Source organism: Hippocampus comes, unplaced genomic scaffold, assembly GCF_001891065.2.
Source record: "Hippocampus comes isolate QL1 unplaced genomic scaffold, H_comes_QL1_v1.1 scaffold129, whole genome shotgun sequence".
Classification (NCBI taxonomy): domain Eukaryota; kingdom Metazoa; phylum Chordata; class Actinopteri; order Syngnathiformes; family Syngnathidae; genus Hippocampus; species Hippocampus comes.
The window spans coordinates 559,528-583,812 of record NW_017805992.1 but is presented as its reverse complement, the minus strand read 5'-3'; the positions used below and the strand labels follow the sequence as shown (position 1 = coordinate 583,812).

At 41.6% G+C, this 24,285-nt stretch overlaps 1 protein-coding gene across 2 annotated transcripts in view; it reads left to right on the top strand.

The window, feature by feature from the left end:
- Positions 1-24,285, top strand: part of afg2a (AFG2 AAA ATPase homolog A) — a 169,460-nt gene that overhangs the window by 11,054 nt on the left and 134,121 nt on the right. For both annotated transcript variants that reach the window (XM_019892197.1, XM_019892198.1), the window contains exons 11-13: positions 10,755-10,909; positions 20,267-20,476; positions 22,896-22,949. In XM_019892197.1, coding sequence (XP_019747756.1) covers positions 10,755-10,909; positions 20,267-20,476; positions 22,896-22,949 — 419 coding nt within the window. The remainder of the gene's footprint in view (positions 1-10,754; positions 10,910-20,266; positions 20,477-22,895; positions 22,950-24,285) is intronic.

The window sequence follows — 24,285 nt, the reverse complement described above, 5'->3', positions numbered from 1 at the left end:
AGCTGGTTTTACAGTACATTGCGTGTTTGTAGTATGAATAGTTTTGATGTCACTGTTTGAGAAATGCGTGCAAAATCTACCGCTCAGGAAGAAGAAAATAGAATCAAAGTGGACCCTGCTATCTGTTTTCAAGTCACATTGAATGCTCGTTGTGTGATTAGTCGTATTTTAATGGCGCTGCCTTGAAATTAAGCTCAATTGAGGATAATGCAGGATATGCTGCTCGGTAAGAAAAGATGAAAAGGAAACTTACTTTGTTGTTGCCACACAGGAAATCAGCTTTTTTTTTTTTTTTTTAAACTATATTCAGAAAATGGATCAATGGATGTATAATTTTCAAGATAGGGCATGATATGATGCTAAGGAAGAGGGGGGGAAAAAACAAAGTAGAAGGTATTGGTTAACAATATTCTTATCTGCCATGAGGTCTTTTGGAGTCTTTGTCAACTCTCTTTGCGTCTTGCTGAAACATGACTCATTTCCATGTGTACATGCGTGTGTGTGCGTGTCTGTGTGTGTGTGTGTGTGTGTGTGTGTGTGTGTGTGTGTGTGTACGTGCGTGTGTGTGTGTGTGTGTGCAAGGGCGCCTGTAAAATTGATTATGAGCAATAATAAACACAAAGATCCGCTTCTCTAACTTAACAACTAGGAATAATTTACTTCCCCCCAGCCCAAGTTATTTGGCTCACACGCTTCAGTTAAAACCCGCCGGAAAGCAAATTAAAAGGCAGATGCGTGCAGGGAAATACGCAGGAAGAGTTTTGTATGTTTGGTCCTAACTGTACTCTCGAAGAAGCCAAACAATGAGATGAAAAATTCACAAATATTTGGAAAATACGACAACTGCAAAAACAAGGGAGAAAAACACAAGATGGGAAATGCACGAGGAAGAAGAAAATAAAAGAAATAAACAGAAATATTACATGGACAATAGAAAGTCATGCCAAAAATATTGGACAAAATGTAAAAAAAAATATGTCGTGTGTCATCCCTTACTGCACACATGGAGCAAAATGCCAGTCAAAACGTAACTCACTGAATTGTCGTGTTCCAGCAGAGGGCGGTCTGAGTAAGGACCTTCAAACGACATACATTTTCATTCATCCATCCATCCATTTTCCGATCCACTTATCCTCACAAAGGTGGCGGTGGGTGCTGGAGCCTATTCCAGCTGTCTTCGGGCAGTAGGTGGAGGACACCCTGAACCGGTTGCCAGCCAATCGCAGGGCTTGCATAAACGAACAACCGTTTGTGCTCACAATCACACCTAGGGACAATTTAGAGTGTTCCATCAGCCTGCCATGCATGTTTTTAGATGGTGGGAGGAAACCGGAGTACCCGGAGAAAACCCACCCAGGCCGGGGGAGAACATGCAAACTCCACACAGGGAGGCCGGAGCCGAATTGAACCCTGCACCTCTGCCCTGTGAGGCCGACGTGCTAACCACTGGATCACCGGGCCGCCCATACATTTTCAAATAATACTAATTATTTCCAGTGGTTTCAATGGAATTTCCTGTTTCTTTTGTAATATATTGTTTCATTTTAGGATACTGATCCAATTGAAAATATGAACTTGTGAACGCAGTATGGCATTTTATGACATTTATGGAGAGCTGTCAGCATTTGTTCATACCTACGAATATTTGCAAGTCGACCATTCGTGAGTTGAGGACGACCTCCGTATTAAAAATAATTTCAATACACAAACTTGTGGAAAAATATTGCACAACAAAGTTATTTTGCTAATGCGCTTCAGTTAATGGTCGTCAGAAAGCATAGCGGGTGGATGTTTACATCCGGCACCTGGCCTTATAAAGCACTTTTCCTACTTCGCGTATCCTTTTAAGGACAGTGGTGGAATTTCATGACGGGTTGCGTAAATATCAGCCGGTTCCGCGCATGAACTTTCTGGGAGGCTGCTGTTTATCCCCCCCCAAAAAAAAAAAAAAAAATGCAAATATGCTGCTTGTCCTGCTTGACCCTGTCACTGAGCTTGTGCTGCCACACAGTTGGGTGTGCGTGAATGGGCATGAGTGTAACTGTCATCACCTCCCATGTGAATGAATGAATGTATGTGTGTGTGTGTGTGTGTGTGTGTGTGTGTGTGTGTGTGTGTGTGTGTGTGTGTGTTTCTGTGCGTGCGCACACTTAAAGAGCACGTTGTATTCCAGTGTTTCAGCTGAGAGAGCAGATGTTGTCTATTGTACATACCGTACAGGTGCAGAGAGTGTTGCGGAAGCCCTGGCAAGTAATGAAAACGTTCCTGCGGTTGTGTGATGGCTTCACGCCTAAAATATTCTGCAATTCACCCGAGAGATGCTGTCTCTCCACACGCTCTCGAGCAATGGAAACGTTTGGATATTCGACCTTGAGCAATGCCCTTGTCAACAAGTGACAACTATTTGACAAGTAGTGGAAAAGCCTTGATTGTTTTTTTTTTTTCCCTCCACGTTTCTTTGGGCACTCCGGTTTCCTCCCTCATTCCAAAAACATGCGTGGCAGGTTGATTGGGCACACCAAATTCTCCCAAGGTGTGAGTGTGAGCGCGGATGGTTGTTCAGCTATGTGTGTCCTGCGATTGGCGGGCAATGGGTTCAGGGTGTCCCCCGCCTACTGCCTGAAGAAAGCTGGGATAGGCTCCAGCATGCCCTGCTACCCTCGTGAGTATAACCGGATTAGAAGATGGATGGATGGATAAAAAAGAAAAAAATTGAAAAATACTCGCAAAATATTGAACAGTAGATAATAAATATTAAATACTATTAAAAAGAACATTGGAGGATATTACAACATATGAGGTAGCATTGAACAATTACAAAAATAGACGCAAAGCACAACTCCGTTCTTAGTTCATTGGTCGAAAGAGTGTTTTTTTTAATTAACTCCAGATAATGTAATTTTATTGCCAGCAGCATACAGTGACAGGCAGAACCATTCTGTGCTCTTCCACTAGATGGCAGAAATTCCAATTAACTTGTGTATCCAGCTGTTGCCATTCATATCATAGAAAAATGGCAAAATGTTGACGACCTAAACAGACTCACATTTCGCCCTGTGCAAATTGGGACGAGATCACCGTTTCCTCGATACCGCTTTACTTTGTGCATCGTGTTTTGCCGGGTGTATTTTTCTCATGTCAAATACTGTATGTGCCTCGGCTCTTACTGGTGGAGCCGCGCAGTGCATGAATGTCACCTTTTACTACCGGGCAATCCCAAAAATGATTGTGATAAGACTCGGGGTGAAGCAGGCTGACAGGAGATGGCAAACCAGCTTGACGGACGTCCGCGGGGCAGCGGAAATTCAATTCAACAATGTGACTCCAGCATTTTTGGCTTCAGGGCTCTTCTCTCTCCTGAGTGCTTTTGGCCCACTCTGAGCACACATTTGGTTTGGTTATGAAAACATCCGATGGACAGGCAGGGGAAGGAAAAAAAAAAGAAAAAAAAAGAAAAACAAGCGAGCCAGGCAGCACAACACGCTTTAATTTGAACCTTATGCCGACTCCCAGTACTTTCCAGAGATCGAGTGCAATCCGAATATTAAAGAGTGGACACTTGCAAACGATGTTGTCCAACTATGAAAGTGCGCACTTGGTTATTGACACGTTTTCATAATATGGCTCCACAACCACATGAAGCAAAACGACAAGAAAATGTCATATTTAATACATAGGCAAAGGAAAGAGTAGATCTCTTCAAATTGGGTGGTATTGCTATTGTGGAAAGTATTACCAATGTTTATCAAACAAAAAAATGAGAACAATTATGAAGGATGAAAAAAAAATCAATTTTTTTTTTAAGTATTGAAAAATACACAAATGAAAAAAATAGACCAATTAAAAAAAGGAAAATGTTGGGAACAGACAAAAGCAGAAAAATATTTACCTGAAAAAACTATATTAAGATGAAAAGTACAAAAAATATATAAACATAATATTACAAAATACTAAAATATCAAAGAAATATTCCAATTTGACACTCTATTAAAAAATAAGACAAAATAAAGTCTTAGACAAAAAGTACAAAAGCAATGAGGTGAAAGACAAACAAAGGACAAAAATACTGTACATCCAAATTTATTCGAATATACATCATTGAGACAAAAAAAAAATTGAAATGAAATATTTGCAAAGTAGAGTTAAACCTCGGTTTTCGAAAGTCTCTGTTCTCGACCAAATTTGAGATTTTTACGCCTCGGATTTTGACCAAAAACCGGTTTTCGACCAGACTGAGCAAATCCGAATATGCCACTCGACTCCTTTTGGCTTCCTTACACGAGGAAGTGATGCTTCCTCGTGTAGCGTTCATTGTGAGCTGACGTGTTTGTTGTGATTTATGCAAATCTGACTGTTTTTATGATATTTCTGCATAGTGTGTTAGCCCCTAGTCATGGGCAAATAAAATAGTTTCGGATTTTGAACAAATCGCTTTTCAAAGAGCCTTCTGGAGCGGATTATGGTCGAAAACCGAGGTATGACTGTCCTCAAATAATGGACACACATCTATTATAGAAGGAGAACAGCCAATTAGTGCCAAACCAAAAGGATGATGGCTCTCTGCATCACTTTAGTGGCAGCTCGGTTCAGCAAACGTCAGGTCACATCAAATCCTCACCATGGCAACTGCACCTTCAGCTGAGGAAGGTTTCAGAGAAAGTCGCTTATTTCCAAGAAGAGCGTCAAATAAAAATGAGCCTCCTGGACCGGGCCAGGGCGGACTTAAAAACCTTGGACTTGTTGACCTTGAAGTGTCTCCTAAAAGTCGGTTGAATTAGCCATGCCTGCCGTCGTTACAGAATTTCATTGGCAATACCTGATATGTCTTCCTCCGTCATCAACATTTATTGCACTTTTTCATTTGCCGCTCAACTGTTCACAAAGGCTGAACCTGAAATGTCAAACCTTTTAGTTGTAGTAGTGGAATCATGAAAAACACATGTTAAAAATGAAAAAAAAAAGAAAAACACAGAGTATTAGATGAAAAGTAAAGAAATACAAGAAACATCAGTATATTCACGTTCAAGTTCAAGTCCAACTTTATTGTCCAACAGCACAGATGAAATTTCTTTCCTCTCAAGACAAACATGCAACAAGAGGAGCCGCTGCGGCTGCCCGCGCCGCCATCAAAAGAAAAGTTAACATACAATGGCAAAATAATACAAGACAACACATAAGACACAGACAATTGTGCAATCTGAGCCACTTTCCTGCATACACTTTGTTGTTTGAAGCAGTTATAGATGAAAGAGGAGCGAATCAAAGTTCCCTTTTACTGAAGTTTTGAGATGGAAAAATGCAAAAAAAAAAGAAAAATCCCCAAATATTAGAAAGAAATGGCAAAGTATTCTTTTTAGGATTCTTCTTCTTCTAAGGTACAAATTGCTGTTTTGTGGACTTTGAGGTGGAAGTCAAGTCAGAAATAGAGCAGATTATTCACAAAACAAACAAACCAAAAAAACACACGAAACAAAAAAAAAGTACTTGACTTCTACAAAGAGGCCAATTTTGACAATCGATAACACTCATCAACACTTTTTGGGTCAATTTTTTAATCAGAGTTGCGAGTAAACTTTTATAGATGAACTTTTTGCACTGATTCTGAATTATGGTTCAGTTTCAGCTGCATGTGGATTTTTTTGTTTTTTTAATGTACGTCATCGCTATAAATTACCACCATGGTAAAATCCATACTGCAATCCAATCCAAACTTTAAAACAAAAATGAAAATGACTCAAAAACCTGACGCAGAAGAAAAAAAATGAAAGGCATTTTTGAAATAGTGTCAGAAAATACATTTCGAGAAACGCAGAGCCATGTCTGATGAAACTAATCAGTCTTAATTTTATTTAGTCCCCAAATGGCCTCACCAACTCTCTCTTTTGGGAACATTTCTCAGCTTTTGTTTGCGATCCCAACATCTTCTCTGGGGCGGAGGCCACCACTGTATCTGCCGCTTAGGGGGTTTACGCACATGTTGCACGTTTTGGGGCCGGTAGGCCACATTTCCCGCCTCAACCCGGCTTCCTTCCACATCCTGCCTCGCCAGCTCGCTTCCACTCAGACCAGATGTTTCTTGTCCAAGCTAAGCAACGCTAGCGTAGTTGGACGGTGCGATGCGGCGCCCTCGGGGGGCATCTCGCACTCCATAGAAGAAAAATGCTGACCTTAACTTGACATGTTGTTGACAAACCTGCGTTCATTGTGTTTCTCGCCACGTTTCCCTCACCTCAAGCTGGAACTTCTAAACAGGATGCAGTAACCCCCCACCCCCACCCCCTCGTGTCTGCACGCTGGCTCCCGGCCCGTCCGTACCACTTCAAAATTTGCCACACCGAGAACTCCTCTGGCTCCGAGCAGGAAGGCGCGCACATGCGCTGGAAATGGTTGTCGCTAATATACGGTTAGCCAACTGTGGGCTTGGAAACGCAGTTGCGGGATGGCTTTGGAACTACTAATCATTGCCCGCATACAGAGTTTAATTCCGAGTTATAAAACGAGCCTTCCTTCTTCAGTTGACAAGTTTCCTTTGCTTATCTCGCATTGTTTCATCTTTGTTTGGTACTAACCAGTGGTGGGCCAGCAAGAACCTCTCTGCTGGTCTAAACTATCAGAAGCGCTGACCTACATCTATAACCAAGTGTTTGTTCCATGAAATTGTAGTTATTTCTTCCTCATAGTTTATTCCCTTCATTTGGTAGCTTTCTCTCAGCTGTGCTACTCCCATTACAATATGTGGATGTTATGAATGTATTCCTTATTTATTTATTTAGTCAGTCCAGTCAGGTATCAGCCTCTGTGTTGCCATGTCAAATTAGTCAAAATCACTCGTGTCATCAGCAACAGGTGAGCGAATGCGAAGCGGTTAAAAATGACTTTGACAAAATGACTTGCCTTCAAATACAAGTCTAACAAGTGTGATTGATTGATTGATTGATTGATTGATATACTTTGTGAGAAGCGGACTTGTGATGGATAGTTTACTATAATGGTAGAAATCATTTGCACTTATGGCGTGCCATGGGTATGAACCACACGTGAAAATTGCAAGCAGGCCAAACATCCGCACCTTTTTCTTTTTATCACTTCAATAAAAAAATTCCCAGGATTGTACGCGTTTGCCCACATCCTGTCACGGCCGGCAAACGGACTATTTTTCTTATTTCTTTTCAACCCTTTCTTGGAATTGTAGAACGCTAACCTTGCGAGCCAGCCCGTTTGGCGACAGCTCAGGTATGTAACCTGGCAAACCCATCGCTTTCCGCGTCAAACTAAGAAGCGAGTGGCATATGAAATAAAGTTCGGGGGGCCGAGATGGGCTGTTTAAATGCCGCTGGAAGTTTAGTTTGCAACACGCAAATGCAGTGATGTTTACGTTAGCCCGCGAGGAAGTGACACAGTGGCAACAAATTGATGCCTACCTAAATGTCCATGTTGTTGCGGTATATTTACAATTATTATCGACAAGCTATGATCCCAAAACACTTAAATCTCATTTAAAACTCATTATTGTTACAGATAAATGGCTTACAGATGATTCTGAAAAGTGCACGAACACTGTGTTTGTACATGCACATGCATTGAAGACTCGACGTGACCTCCACTATCAACCCAGACTAAACTTAGCTCCTCCCCAAGGTGGAAAGCCTCTTCGGTAAGATGCTTCACTTTGACAAAATGCCCCGGCCCAGTTGCTGCACTATGTTGCTATTTAGGCAGGGCTTCTGAAGCCTATTGCGGCATCTTAGGGCATTTAATAAAGTGTGCGAAAAATAGTTTGTGTTGGTTGGACAATAACTGGAGAAAGGTTTCCACAGAAGAACAGCGTGACGAAGTGAATGTGAGATTAGTGAACCGTGAAAATGCCTGGGACTACTTTGAGGGTTGCTACTCTGAACAAAAATATATCGGTAGCATAAGTGCAGAAATCATCTTTGAATGTGGAATAAAAAAAAAATACGAATACTGAATACACAAAAAATTCACAAAACATAAAATATCCAGTTGCCTTTTGTTGTGGACAGCCAAAGGCACACTGAGTACAATAATCATTGGATTGGATTGGATTGGATACAACTTTATTGTCAAATGTGCTGTATGTGTAATCATGCTGTTGTGACGTCCGGCCAAAGACGAAGGGCGCGCTAACGCAGATTGGTGTATTCAGAAAGGCTTTTCGTGTACAAAAGGCATGTCATAAATTGTGAAAAATATGTCAACAACATGTTTGTTTTTGCTCCTATTTGCGGTGTGTCTCAGTTCATAGTTGATATAAAAGAGTGAAATGTTTGAACTCTGTTGCTAGCCCCAAAAGCACCACCAGCCAAAGCAAGTTTGCGTTTCTTCATTTTTGTCCTGTTCAGTTTGTTTTCAGCTCCAGTTTCATTTGACAGAAATTGCAATCGGTACCTTGATGACACTGTTTAGTAATCCATCTCATGATTGTGTTAATAATCAGTTAATCTGTCGATTGTTTTGTCAATGAACTGATGAATCGCAATTCCAAAAAGAATGTGTTGTTATCCTTACTTTTGTTCAAAAACTGGACCTTTTGTCAAACAGACAGTGCAGAAGATACACAAACATAAATTCATCAGAATTCACTTCCTGATTTGGTCTCCAGAATGTCTGATTAAAAAAAAAAAAACAACTCATCATCAGTATGCTTTCAAGGAGGACTACAGAAACCAGAGAATACTTCCTGTTCATAAACTGAATTTTTGAGGATTTGGTCAATTTAAAATCAAACGATTATTATTTGAAGATCTAAATATTTTAGGATTAATTTGATAATCCATTAGTTGTTGAACAATGGGATAATAGTTGTTAGTCTTTTATCATGCGTGCTACTCCATGTCGACCTGGTTGACCCCGAATGCGTATGATTGATAGAGTGTTGCTGCAATCACCTTCCATTTCTTTTTTTCATTTAAGTGAAATCATCTCTTCTTGTAAAACCTCACAAACTTTCTGAAACGGCGGCTTCATAGCAACCGCGGGATATCACAACTATACGAGTGCGCCGACATTTATGCTGGGGTGATAAATACCACAATATCCGAGCTTGAAATAGTTCAACCGTGAAACGAACAGAGCATTCCTTCTGTCTGTCGTGAATGTTTGGAATAACTTCTCAGGCCGGCTTTTATGCCATTATCCAGCCAAGAGCCTTCCCTTTTGTGCTAATAAACACCCTTTCCTGCAAATAAATACACTCTTTCTTCCCAACATCCTCTGCTTTGTGCATGGAAACTCACTCGTCGCCTCGCTCGTTTCTCCTTAAGCAGTTTCCTGTGACTTCTTTTGTGAGGCGGACAAAGGCTGAGTTTTGATAGTGACGCATCGCCGTTTTGCCTGTCTTCTCCCGGCTTCAATGCTGATGTGTCCTATTCAAAGCTCGCACACTTCCCAGTTATGTCAAAAAGGGGGAATTAGTGTTCATTTGGTTTGCATTTGCCCGGCGTGTATGGTCGCATCGTGAAGCAGCTCCAGTGATTTAGAGTTTAAATTGGATTAAAAGTTGGAGCCAGGATGAAGCAACTCAAGTCACGGCGCCGTAAACAAGTCCCACTTCCTTGCCGCTGCCCTTAATTTGTCAAATAAGTTTCACGCTGTATTTGAAGGCAACAATTCAAACCTTTTTCCAATATTTCCTTTTAATTAAAGAATCCAACAGTCCTGTTCATCCTGCTGTTCACATTTTGATGTTGTGAGATCAGTCCAACACCAAATAACTTTTAACAGTACTCTCAGGAGGAAGTGGCCACTGCGTTTATAGCAAGGGTGGCCAATCTTTTTGGACCGAAGATCGACTTTTTGATCAAGCAACCTCCCGCGATCGACCCGTTACCGCGCACGCACATACACACGCACGCCATGATGAGCAACAGCCTGACACGGAGGCATGTGACGCACTTTTGCAGCCTGTTAACTGTCGTAGCTCACACGTACCGTTTTAAAGTGCTTCCCTCGGCCCTCTAGATTCCTTTTCTTTGCCCGTGCCCTCGGTGAATTGTACGCGAAACAAACTCTGAATGAGAATAATGATAACGATAAAAGATATAGCGCAACAGCTCTGATCACAAGCTGCAACCGCAGACTGCTGAGCGCTAACAACTTCTGGTGACGCAGGTTAAAGATTTACCTGCTTTATTTTATTTAATTTTTTGAATATTTTTTGTGAAAATGAGACTCATAGGATGATTAGGGTGCAGTGTAGAACACAAAAAAAATAAGTAACTAACATGCACAAAGACACAAATGGTTGTTTGTTTTTTTTTCTCTACACCCCTCGCCATCGACTTGGGACCAGTCCGCGATCTACTGGTCGATCGCGATCGACGTAATGGGCACCCCTGGTTTATAGTGTCATCAGCAGGTTGCAACAGAGATTTTTGCCATTCTGCTCCTTGTCAGAGCCCACCAGCAAGTTTTGCAAAAAGTACTGAAACGTTGAACAGTTGGCTGTCCATAACGCACATGCCAAAAACTGCCACTGCAATGGGGGACGTACATTCATAAATTTCGCGAAGGTCAAGTTAAGTTAAGGTGTTATGCTTAGTAGAGCATATTATGTCCATCCTGAAATATCACTAGTTAGCCACATGCCTCTGGTTTTTCGGCGAGTACGTATAATTATGTTGCTTGTGTAAAAAAAGGCCTCTGTTCTGTAACACAAGCCGCACTGAAACATCTGAATCAGGATACAAATCCAGTAACAGCACTGATAACACTTTAACGGTCTTTTTCTGCAGCTTTAAATGCACTAAGACGAGCGATCGGAGCAGCCGATGAGCCGTCGGACCAGCAGCTGATGGGCAAAGTGACGGTCACTCTGTCCGACTTGCAGTGGGCCATGTCAGTGGTGAAGCCCAGTGCCATGAGGGAGGTCGCCATCGATGTGCCCAAGGTAAGTGTCAGCCCATGAAGACTTTAAAGTGGAAGTCCAAAACGTTCTTGGAAATAATTTTTGCTTGTGCCCTCACTAGTCGAAACACCAATTTATCGAACTTAAAAACAAGTTTTTTTTTTTGTTTTGAAATAGCCCCTGAATGTACATGTATAGTATGTTAAATGTTTAAACACAGTTTCAAATGAGTTTGGCGAACCACCAAAAGCACATCGCTAGCGCATGATGACATTCATTAGCCAAAGGCTGAACTGGACAATTTTTTTTTAACAAAGTAACACGCGACTCGAGCACATTTTCCAGACGCTTGGCGGGAAGTTGGTACACCTCAGTAGTATTTCAGCAAAAAACAGGGAAAACAAATACATGTATATTTTTTTTCATTAACTGTCCGCTACCCACCCAAAACATTTTTGGGTCTCGACCCACTTGCTAAGAACCACTGCTCTCAAAAGCACTGAAATGGCAGAACCACGGCATGCCCCTTCCCTTCTTGTCTTCAGTCCAACTTCAGCCATATGAGCGCACAGTGCTCATATGGCTTAAAACAATTGATCTGATTATTATTTTTATTATTTTAAGTAAATTTCAAAAAATGAAAGACCAGATTGACGGTACATTTTTTTAACAGACCTCCTCCAACTATTTGCCATGTGAACACTTTTTCCGGTGGCATAATCTGATCACAGTGAATCGTGGCTAATGCTAACGCTGCTAGGTGCTATGAGTTGGCTCCCTGGTTGAGGTAGAAAAGGTGAATTTTTCAGTGACTAGCTAGGTTTCACAGACAAAAACAAAACATTGACTTAGCAAATAGTGAACCACGACTATGCAGGGGATGACTCTACTATCGAGGCTTTCCCTTGATCTAATCCATCAAATCTGAGATCATAATTGATACCCAACACCACAAGATGACCTTAAATCACACAGAGTAGCATGGCCTGTCTTTTTACTTTCATATGCCTTCTTCTCCTTAAAAAAAAGTGACCCCGAGTGTAGAAAAAAAATCACGTATGGGGGGGCGGTGGAAAGTGGCAGGATGCAGGATGTTTTGACATTGCAAGTGTAGGACATTATGGACAGGAAGAAGGTTAACATCATCCTCAGTTGGTAATTCAAAGCAGATGGGCTCACTGAGGGTTCCTGGCAGACACCAACATTAAAAAAAAAAAAAAAAAAAAAAAGAAGAGAAAAATGAAGACGATATGTCCATCCTATCTTGTGTGCACCGCCTCTTTGCCACACTGTGCACATCCAGCGATGTTCACTCCTTGCGGCGAGTTCCTGGAACTGGAAAGTGACCCCCTCCCCTCCTCTTTGGCATCTCAGCTGAAAGGCTAGCCACAGAGCGCCGGACTTGATTATATCCACATGAGTGCAAACATTTGTTTCTAATCCCTTTTACATAAGAAACTTCCAGCGGAGGCCGGATGAATGCGTGCCTCAAGTTTGTTGGAAGTCCTCTCCTATCACGTAGGCAGGCATTTCGGTGCAACGTATGCTTCCATGTCAAGAAGTATTTCTTCATTTTATGACACGGTACCTCATCTTTTTGTCTTACTCACTCATCATGAATTCAGTGACACAATTTTGACAGCACAGTGATATAGCTGTTAGCACATCTGGCTCACAGCAGAGAGGTTAAATTCACGGCTTTGCACATTCCAAAAACATGTTAGAATCTTTCAAGACTCTTCATTGAATGTGATTGTGAATGGCTGTTTGTCAGTATGTGCCCTGTGATTTATTGACGACCATTCCAGCGTCTTCCCATCCTATCCTCCAACGTCAGCTGGCTCACACATGACCCTAATGAGGACAAATGTAATCGAAAAAAGATGGATTTCAACGAGGTTCAATATAGTTTGTTTGTTTGTTTGTTTATTTATTGAACATATAGAACATACAATACAATGACAAAAGTGAAGGCAAGTAAAAATTATAAAAAGAAAAGAAAATAATGACAGACATGATCACAGTTTTATGTTCAAAGGAGTAGGAAGAAGTAAATAACTTATCTAGTCCTACCCCTTGTTATGTATCAGAATATGAATTGATCTTTTTTCAATACAAAGAAGAAAAAATCTACATATCATCAAACACTTTTACCCTTATGTGTACTGTACTTATCTATTTATACACCTTTTGGTTTGTGTATATATATACACACTCATTCTCCTTTATATATCAATTTTCTCATATTCATTATAAATACTGCATTTCTTTAATATATTTAATAAATTGGTCAATGTAATTCTGTTGAATTACTATATTTTATATCAAATTTATCTTCTTAACTCTGATTTGTGTAGTTTTTTTGTACTAATCTTTTGAATTTGTTTTTGAACTCAATACACAGTGGTATACACTTCCCCCACATATTCAAAAAACTGCATGTCTGTCTGCACGATTCAGTAAATATCCATCATACCTTAATTTTCTTACCAAAAATGTGTCTGTGTGTGTGTGTGTGTGTGTGTGTGTGTGTGTTTTCAGGAAATAGATTTAATAGTTATCAATATTCTAATTCGGGGAGCGTATTATACACGAATACAGAGGGAAAAAAATGCCTTTGGCAGCGGCAGGGGTTTTATAATGACTGGATGCATCTTATTCTCGGGAAACTACCGTTATACAAATAACCAACAGTGGCCATATAAAAAAAAACTCCACAGTTGCACAGAAAATGTTTTCCAGCAAAAAAAAAAAGGTTCACAGTTTCTCTGTTCTGCAAAACAAACCAAAGAAAAAAAACACAACCCCCCCCAAAAAAAAACCCAGCATGTTAGCTTCATTCAAGACTGAATTGTAGAGTGTAATTGCCCCTGACTGGTGGCTAGTCAAGGGTGTAAACCCTGCACACAAAAATATCAGGAAAAAGTACTCAAAAACAATTATTATTCAATCACAAAACTTTTAGACGATAAATAGCCAAATATTAAATGCGAAATACGCAAATAATAGCAAAGATATTACAAAAATGATGAGCTAGCCACCAGTCCAGTGTTTACGCCCAAAGTCAGCTGGGATAAGTCCCAGCTCACCCTAATGAGGACAAGCGAAAATGGAAGGATGGATTTTGACCAGTTTCGTGAAAATCCACCTGTCAAGATTTCAATAAAACAAAGTTATGGCTGCAGCCTTTCTGGAATTACAGATTGTCCAGTCTGCCAATAAGAATGCCTGTTGCGTAAGACGCATGTTTATTGGTTGTTTGCTGACATACAAGAACATTGTAAATGTATTTGAAGTAAAAAAAAAAAAAACCTTACAACTTACAGAAAATAGTGTACGCATCGTAGTGTGTGTGCTTTATGTGTCTTTAAGTAGCGGGCCCTAATGGGTTGGGTTGTGATGAAGGTGAGTCAAGGTGTGAGCTGCAGTTGACAGCAGCTCCCAAGTGAACGTGCTCATTGATTAATAAACAGCTGAGAAATGCATTGCTGACTATCGCTCTCCTTTCCCACATGCAAGGTCATCATATTATGTATACAGTACTGTCAAAACCTACAGGAAGCGAATTCTCGAGAAAACTTGATTAAAAGAAAATGTATCAGCGGTAACAACGTACTTTGAAAAGGACAAGCAAGAGAACACTAAGAGTCTTGCATAGTGTATTTTCAAACAAATCGAGATATCATGTGGCATCTGTATAAAAATCTGTTCGAATTTCAGCTTCTAAACATATTCCTCCCTTTCCGAGGCCATCAAAGCGCCAGCTTCTCTTGTAAAGTTCACAAAACAACAGTAAAAGATAATAAGCGGTTCTTCTTCAAAAAACAAACACATCAAGATGAGTGAGCGAGGCGTGAGTCAAAGTGTCGACCTTGTAATTCCACAAACGTGACTCAGTCGCCTCGCCATTAATTCTAGCGTGCTGGCCATGCGACACTTAAAATCTTCCAAGTAAGAATGCCATGCAAAGTCTCGAGAGGAATGATTAGCGTTTCGCTGAGTAACACGTCTCGGGGCTAACGCACGCCAGCTCAGCGTCCATAAAACCTACATGCAATGTGGCCACACGGTCTGCTCCAGCTGTGTTAGGAGAGAAGATGCCTTTTCTGTGCCAGTAGGGGGCAGCGGATGGAAGATGACCATATCATAAATAAAATAGTAGAAGAGAGAGGCAGATTATATACAGACAGACTTTTCAATCACTTCATTCATCAGAAACATATCACTCGATATCGTGATGCAATGTTGATGGTCGCAAATTTGTTGTATCATGATACGACTCGTAATGTGATATTATCGGTATCATGGGAACATTTGGTATTTTATTTCAGGTACTTTTTTCAAAAATCCTTGATGTGCTATTTGTTATATAGTGATACTGTTGGAATTATTCCCCACTCATTGCTCCCCTCGGTCATCCCGTCTGCCCGTTTCGCGCCAGCACGTGCGGGCTGCATTGACGAATCTGGACATGTGCCGGGCCCTTCCCGTGGATCTCCACAGCTGTGGCTCCACTGGGACCTCGTAGTGGCAGCGATGACCCTTCGTGGGGTCGGTGTTGCTGGCCCCCGCGGGCTGTGTCGGCCGACGGTTAGCCTTAGAACTGGTGCGGCTCCAGACCCAAAGTCAAAATCGGCTAAGTATGCCAACATTAAACCAATAAGTTAAACTGGAACTAGAAATAAATATGCTGGTTAAAAATAGCCCTTTGAGCAACTTGTAGTAAAGTTCACAAACTATCAAAAGTTGCTCGATTTTGTGATGCATGAAATATTTTTTCTCCAATATACTAATCAGCAACCACTCACTGCATCCTGATGTTACTGTAATGTTATAGTTGGAAAAATATCAACATACACTACTCACAAAAAGTTGGGGATATTTGGTTTTCAGGTGAAAGTTATTGAACATGTAAAATGTTCACGCTGCAGTGATGTCATATCATGAAAGTAGGGCATTTAGGTAGAAGGATGCCCTTGTAATTCCCTCATCTCAGACAATTAATTGAAAGAAAAGTTAACAACAATGGTGGGTACACCACAACAAAAAATGTCCACCTCTCAATGACTCATCATGGTCCCTCGAGCATCAATTACAGCTTGACACCGACGTCTCATGCTGTTCACAAGTCGACTTATTGTCTGCTGAGGCCTGGCATCCAACCCTTCTTGAGGGGCAGCCCTCAGGTCGTTGAGGTTCTGCGGTGCAGAGTTTCGAGCTTTGACATGGCGATTCAGCTGATCCCACAGATTTTCACTGGGATCCAGGTCTGAAGAAAGTGCAAGCCATTCCATTTGGGGTACGCCAGTCTCCAACAGCCGTCCCCTGATGATGCAACCTTGACGAGTTGGAGCGTTGTCATCCATGAAGATGAAATTAGGCCCGCATTATTCATGTAGGTGGGGGCACAATCACTGGATTAATAATGTTAGGTAGATAACATGGGCTAATCAGAAAGTGTCGGGCAGTTTGGTACCGAGTGGACACACCTACCCACACTGCCACCATCAAAAGCTTGTCTGGTGACAACAGTGGCCAATGCATTGCGCTCTAATTGGCGTCTCCAACAACATAGGCGGCCATCATTTCTGCTCAACGTGAATTGACTTTCATCAGAGAACAGCACTGAGGCCCTTGTAAATGCTCCCTGACGCATGCAAGACAATGACGCCTGTGCACGATGGTCTGGTCAGGTACTTTTGCAGGTCGTCTGGCACGCAGATCATGCTGATATAAACGGTTTTGAATGGTCTGACGTGACACTTAGGTGCCTTTCATCTCCCTTAAACGTGCCTGGAGTTGAGCGGAATTCATCATCCATTTTCTCAGCATGGGATGTGGCCAAAGGACATCCACTTCTACATCTTTCTGTGACTCGTCCAGTCTCTTGTTATCTCTGTTAAAACCTGCTGATGACACTGTGTGACCCTTGAAGCTCAGTGGCCACTTCCGTCTGGGAACGTCCTGTTTGAAGCATCACAATGGCAAGGTACTGTTGATCCATTGTTAGGTGCCATCTTGGTCTCATTTGGTCAAAATGTGAACAGCATGATGATGAAGATGACTGTTTAAACACCAGCTTTTAATTGAACCACGACATTTATTGGTCCATTGAAGGATCAAGCGCCTGTTGTTAATTTTGCCGTTAAAGAACAGCAGCTTATGCAAAAAGTACTGAAACACTGAACAGTTGGACATGTGCATTCAAAAACCTAGAGACGGTCAAATTAAGTTCATCTGTAAGGGTTTGAATGCATTTTAAGCTCGTGCTGAAATTTCACCCAAAAGTCAAATATTGCTAATCTTTTGTGAGTCGTGTATATGGAGACGCCTGCACAGGAAAATCCGAAAGTCAATACTTAGTATTATTATGATGTATCATTGATCCCCCCCCCCCCAAAAAAAAATCGATTAGTGTGCAATCCTGTTTTCATGATATTCTTTGTTTCATTTGGAAAATATTGTGATGTATTGTTACTGTCTGTATCATTCACCATAGGACCGCTGCTTTTTCTCTTTATTTTTTCTTTCAATCCCGGCTGTCTAAACAAGCATTTTGGCTTCCCGGCCTATCTCTCTCTCATCCCCTCCTCCCTTCCTTCTTCTCCCGCCCGTTCCCCCCGTCCCATCCAACCCCCCCTCGCTCGGTGCTGTCCATAAATTGCTTGGCATTTACAGTATGTGGCCAGACGCCATGTTTCCATTAGGTGCTTTGTTCCCCGGAGACGGCGCCGGTGGCCTGGGATGTGTTACCTCTGTCGGGAGAGGGGGTGTTATGGAGGGTGTTGATGGTGGTGGTGGTGTTGGTGGTGGAGTTGGGAGTGATCGAGGTAAGAGTAAAAAGACAGGGAAGAATTCAATGCAAAAAATAAGGTGCAAGAGGTGACTCTTGATGACATTACATTTAAGCTCTCATACAGCAATAAAGTTGACTGCTGTACACCAAAGCAAACAAAAAAGTATAATCGCTGATATTAAAAGTTTATACCCAAACAGTAAGGCCACAACACTTGATCATTTCAAATTCATCTTACAACATTCCCCTTAAAATAGCTTTTAGATTTGATTTGGGAAAAATCAATTGATTTTTTTGTCACCGCTTCAAAACCAGTAACAATAACATTTACTACTTTCCTATTAGCTATTTAGTTACATTTTTGACGCCACGATGCATACTGTAGACCACTGGTCCCCAACTACTGGTCTACAGCTCGGTGCCATTTGGTACCAGGAGGTACAGCAGGCGTGTGCGTGCGTGTGTGTGCGCGTGTGTGTGTGTGTGTGTGTGTGTGTGTGTGTGTGTGTGTGTGTGTGTGTGTGTGTGTGTGTGTGTGTGTGTGTGTGTGTGTGTGTAAGAGCATATAAGTCACGATTGAGAATGTATGTCATCAGGGGTGTGTATACTTTTCATATCCATTCTATGTTCAAGTGATACATCTGGACTCTAGGGACAAGCTTTTCATGTCGAGTAGGAGCCGGGATTAGCCTAGACTGTTTGCAGAAGTTACGAAGAGTCTTTGCGGCACGTGCCACGCGTTTTTCCAATGTATTTTCTCACAATTAAATCATCTTTCAGGCATTTATTTTCAGGCTATGATGTCATCGCAAGTTTTTGTGTAAACAATCGTCGTTAGGGTCGCTCTTGCACATTTCCTGCAACTCTGTTCCGCTTCTCTGTTCCTGTATCATTCGTAATCCCTTTCCCCTCAAGCATTTATGACTTTGGAAACAGATAAGTTTTTCCCCATCTGGGAAACAGGTGGAAGATATAAGCGTTTTGCCAGGAGCATTCTTCTATTTGTTTTCCATCAGTGGAAACTGGTTTTGGCACGACTATAGCATGTTCATAGTTTTTTTTTTTTAAAAGCGGGCCGTTACAGACAGCCATTCAACGTGAATGAAGGCAGATGGTGAGAGGTTATGTGAACCGCGCAAGAATGCACGGGGATTTGAATGAAAACGGACGAACGTGTTGCAAGTGCCCCATGGCGTGGATTTGGAGACGTGAAGAGTGGAATGGCTTGTGCGTGGAAGCGATAGTGTGGGGAAAATGCTGGCTTCCCGCCCTCGCTCAGACAAGCGGCCGTTGGCTGACTCTCACACCGGCTCATAATTCAACCGGAATTTTCAGTTCCTCGTGTCCTTCCAAATATTTCCTTCAATGCTTCAAACGCTTTTTGTCCATCCGGAACAATTTATCGCCATTCGTTTTGTCTGAGAGGTCTTCACTGAGACTGGCTTCTGCATACAATCAGGTTGTTTGTGCGATCCGTCAAGCATTTCGGGTAGGGCCGAGCGATTTTGAAATAAAATCTAATTGCTTCCCTCTCCATCCCTTCAATCTTACGATTGTAATTTAAGATGCAATTTTAAATTCCTCCTCCCCTGTGTTTTTGACAAACAAAAGCAATAGATTAATCTGCATTTGATGACATTATACGTGTTTTGGTTTTAAAGGCAAGGCGTCCACCAAAATGAATATTAAAGAACCATTTGGAGGATGTTTATTTTTCTACTTCAATTAGAGTTAACTTGCTTGGACTTGTTGTCTTTTAAGCATTAAGCGACGGCAACGTCACCAAATTCTACCAAACGTGTGGCTAAACATAAGTAAGTCTTAAATCAGGTTACACCAATAATGCAATCAAGTCGGTGGCTTTGTCACTGTTCCATTAAAACAGTGACTTGTACACACATGGAGTGCACTTCTTCAGCACTGAACTTATCGAGACACTATTAATATATCGCCACATTATTTATTTATTTTTTTTTTGGGGCACATTTAGTCCATTTCATTGATCATTGTTCTGCTCTGGCTAGTGTGTGCGCCTTTGCTACTTCTGGCGGTATAATTTAGCCATTAAGACACACCCAAAGACGACTCTCACAATGGAATACTGGAAGCTGCATTCATATGAGTGATTTTTTTTGCATTTATAAAATGCCTGAATGTGTTTGCTGCACTGTTTTCAATTCATGTGTTACTGAAAACACCACATCACAATGCTATTGGTTAGCCCGTCAATGGCATTTTGCATTATTTGTTATCATAAAGCTAAACAGACTTTCTAAGGTAAAGATATGCGGTTATTTGTAATATAGAACCTGTAGTTCTTGGTTTTATGTTTAGTTTAACATTGTACTTCAAAATGAAGAACCGTTTTTTATAATTGTTCACTGTCTGACAAGCTGCTACTTGTTAAGTTAGTTGAGTTGAGTTCCGTGCCACCTTACAGCACTCATATCTCAAATTTTAAGTGAGACGAAGCAAAAAAATTGGACTAACGATGGCCCCTACATCGAAAAACTCAAACGTCATGTCACTTGTATCTTAAGCCGCAAGTGTATTTTGTCATTCTTGCTGAAGAAAGTTGTCCAATATAACTAACCCCGATGCAGGTCCGCTGGGCTGACGTCGGTGGTATGGAGGATGTGAAGCTGAAACTGAAGCAGGCTGTGGAGTGGCCCCTGAGGCACCCGGAGGCCTTCACCCGCATGGGCATCCAGCCACCCAAGGGGGTCTTGCTGTATGGACCACCGGGCTGCTCCAAGACCATGATCGCCAAAGCCCTGGCCAATGAAAGTGGCCTCAACTTCCTGGCCATCAAAGTGAGTTTGCCTCTCTTTTTGTCGATTCCTTTTCCCTTCTGTTTGCTCAAAGTTGCATTGTTGGTTCCTTTTCGCGAGTTCATGGTCACATCTTAAAACACTTGAAATCTCCAATTTTGGATCCTAGGCTTGACAAGTTTTCACAGATCCCAGTGTCAAGGTATAGGTCAAAGGTCATGGTCAAAAAGAGATAAAATAGAGGAAACACAACACTCCTTTATTTGTCTGTAATTTTCATCTGATTGTCTCGATACTTGATGAACAAACTAGTAATGTAGTAGATGCAGATAAACGCTCAGTGGATTGATTTTTGGTTCTGATTGACCTTGAACTTAAGAGCAAAGTTCAACAGTAACAAGTTGAAAAATGTACATGCCACCAACAACATCAAGTCGTATGCCAACCTAAAGGATGAAAGCTCTTTATATCAGTCATTATTTCCTTAATTTATTTTTACTAGATGGCACAATGAAGGGAAAACATCATTTTTTTCCCATGGAAAAACATGACCATAGACCACCACCATTAAACCCGGGCACCAGTACAAAATCATTTTACCACAGTACGTTAAGTGTGAGCTCATGACCCAATAGGTTTGCTTTTGTTTTTGACTGATGGATTAATATCAAATTATGTTCATGTGTTAAACCCATTATGCATTCATCAAATGATACGCCTCCGCGGTCTTAACATGTCCGTCAACGGCTTCGAGAAGAGGCTTCCCCCCGATGACCCCGAGAGGGACATCTTGCTGCCCCACTTCCTGTGCAAAGAGCTTCCTTGTGTGACCCTTGAACCTGTGTTTGTCTATTTTCATTCATCACCTCAACCACTGTCACCTTAGCCTTTCTCCCCGCCTCCGTTCATTCACAGCGTCCTGACAGAGATGGATGGGACAAATTGGCGAGTTGTTGATCAGTGGTTGTCTTTCGGGAAGTCGCGGCTGCATGAGGAAATGTTCATGTTAATTAAGAATCCCCCCACCACCCCTGAAAAAAAATACACTTATGTTAAACGTGTAAACTTATTCAACTCAAAACAAAACCTGTTTATAGTCATGTTTATTCATGAACCATCAGCTCTGTAATTATGTGTTTAGGTTTTAAATGTATTTTTTGTCCTCCTGGCTTGGTTGCTGTAATGCTAGGGTGGCTCAAACTACTGGAGACAAATCCCATGTTTGTTCTTAATGTACTTGGCCCAAAAATATGATTGTCGTTCTCATTCTCTGCACATATTCTATGATCATTTGCTTTGTGTGGGAAAAGTCATATTACATGGGTCAACACACATTTTGGTGACAAGAAAGTTGGGATGGTTTCAGACTATGTTGATGTCGCTAAATCCGAAAAATATTTTATTTATTTATTTTTTTAGTATTCTTTCATTTTTGACTGCGATATCATAAAAGACGGCAGTCGTTATCACATCCAGCCTTCTATATGCAAATCGTGTTCCAAGTGAAAATCAAGCAAAATTTCTTAAAATGAGGGACTCTTTGCAATAGAAACATATTTTTCTAATACAATAACAACAACAAATCAGAAATATTGATAACCCAAAAACTAGAGTAAATTCAAAGAAACAGGCATCATTTTTCGACTGAGCACCTCCAAATTACCCAGAAACCATAAATATAGCTTTGGCTCTCCCCAAATAAATTCTTGGCCAGTGACCTGCTGAAAAACACCAAAACACACACACACACACACACACGCACACACACACACACACACACACACACACACACACACACACACACACACACACACACACACACACTGTCCGTACCTCTACGTCATCAGTCACCTCGCACAGGCCTTGGCGCTGCCACCCGAGAGGAACGAACCAGGGATGTATGAGTCAGCCGACACACTTAACTGCAGCAGACCAAAAGGCTGCGACGTGAAATGCCCTCTCCTGTGTCGCCCCAGAGGTGTTGAAAGGGTCAACTTCAGAGGGAGGAAGTTCTCCCTGGGAGAAGTGGATGTTTTTCCGCTCAATCTAAGCCAAGCAAGAGAAGTAGAAGTGAGTCTCAAGAATTAACCAGTGTTGACGTAAAAGTTGAGAAACAGTTTCGCCACAGCCAAGACTTGGCGTTCTGACTGGTGCGCATTGGCTGGCGTCCATCCATTTGCGATGGTTGACGAGAACGAGCACAGAGTGAGGATGCAGACTGTTCCATTCACTTCTTGGGCTAGCACTCAGGCAGAAACGGAGGCCTTTGAAAGCCAACTCAAATCACCGCACTATTTCGTTTATATTATGATGTTAATGACCGCCTCTTAACCCATTGGAATGCTTTTTGGCAACTTCAAAATAACGATAACGTCGCTGCAAATGGGTGAATTTATGTCTTAAGTACAGTTTCTTAATCTATAAAAATGTTTGCTAAAATCCACCACTGTTGACTTTTCAGGGTCCTGAATTGCTGAGCAAGTACGTTGGCGAGTCTGAAAGAGCCGTGAGAGAGGTCAGTCCTGTTTTTACTTTTCATCAGACCTACAACACAAGAAATCGCATTTACCCAGCTCTGACTTTTGCACAGCAACTACAAGATACTGGCCCAAGTTTTATTTTCCTGAGTTCAGTGGCTTTAAAACTACGACAAATTCCTTTTCCATACGATTGTCACGTCAGAGCCAAACAAAAATCCTGATTTTATTTAGGGGCGTGTCTTTTTGTCAAAGCCCTGTTTATTGATTGATTTAGAGAATAAAAGTCCTTTCCGCACCTGCATGGCACAAGTTAAACCTCATTGGCTCTTTTACATGGCGTTCGTCATTCACTCCATGAACCGCATCATCTGCTCTCATGAATGTTACACTCCTTTTCTGCTTCCTGCTGCGAAACAAAATGTATTTACACGATACATGTACATAATTTGGTTTCAGTTTGTGGTGCCCGAACTTCCAACTTGTCGTTATTTTTCTCCTTCATAATGACAAGCCGAGATAAGCCACCACCAACTACAGGGATCTTCTTGTCATTGCAGTGGTTTACTAACCTGAATTTCACAGACAAGTTGGAGGAGACTCTCTTCCACGCCTACCCATTGAAAAATGTTCTTTTCGGACGATGAGTCACACTTTTTTTTCTCCGTTGTTTGTCCTGCTTCGTAATCTCAGCTGCAGCTTGAAAACGCAGAGCTCTGACTCGCACCCAAAAGCCCCATTCCCGAATCATGTAGACGTTCTTTTGGCGATTGGCAAATCATTTTGGTGCATTACCGCCGCTGGCCAGAATGTGGTGGTAATACATCACAAGTATTTGCCAACCACCCAAAGAGGAGGAGGAGGAAGAAGAACTGCCAAAAGGAAGGTCAAGAAGTTGCAGTTGTAGTGGTCGTAGTCATGGCAACGAACGCATGACATATCGCTAGTTTCGCATGTGACTTTCAATGATTCACAGCAGCATGGACCCGGTTTTTGCCCTGCCACAATGCAATGCAGGATTGTAGTTAAGATCAGCCATTTTAACCTAAAAAGAAAAAGTTTTCCCTAATTTGAAGTGGGAGTGTCATTCGAATGGGAACTCTTACTACTGTGAACACACGGTGTGTTTGGAAATTCACTCTGACTCCCGAACACCACTCCAAGAGTGTGTGTGTTCGTACTCCCCTCCCATTAATTTCCAAATGTAGCATAGGTTATAACATAATCAGCAGCTCATTCTTGAACTTTTTCCATCAGTGTACTGCCTGATGCACTGGGCTTCTGCGCTCCTTTTTCAAACTAGTGCACGCTTGGAGCGTATTTCTGAACAACACTCACAATTAGGGAACACGGATTGTGGGCGGGAGTCCGAGC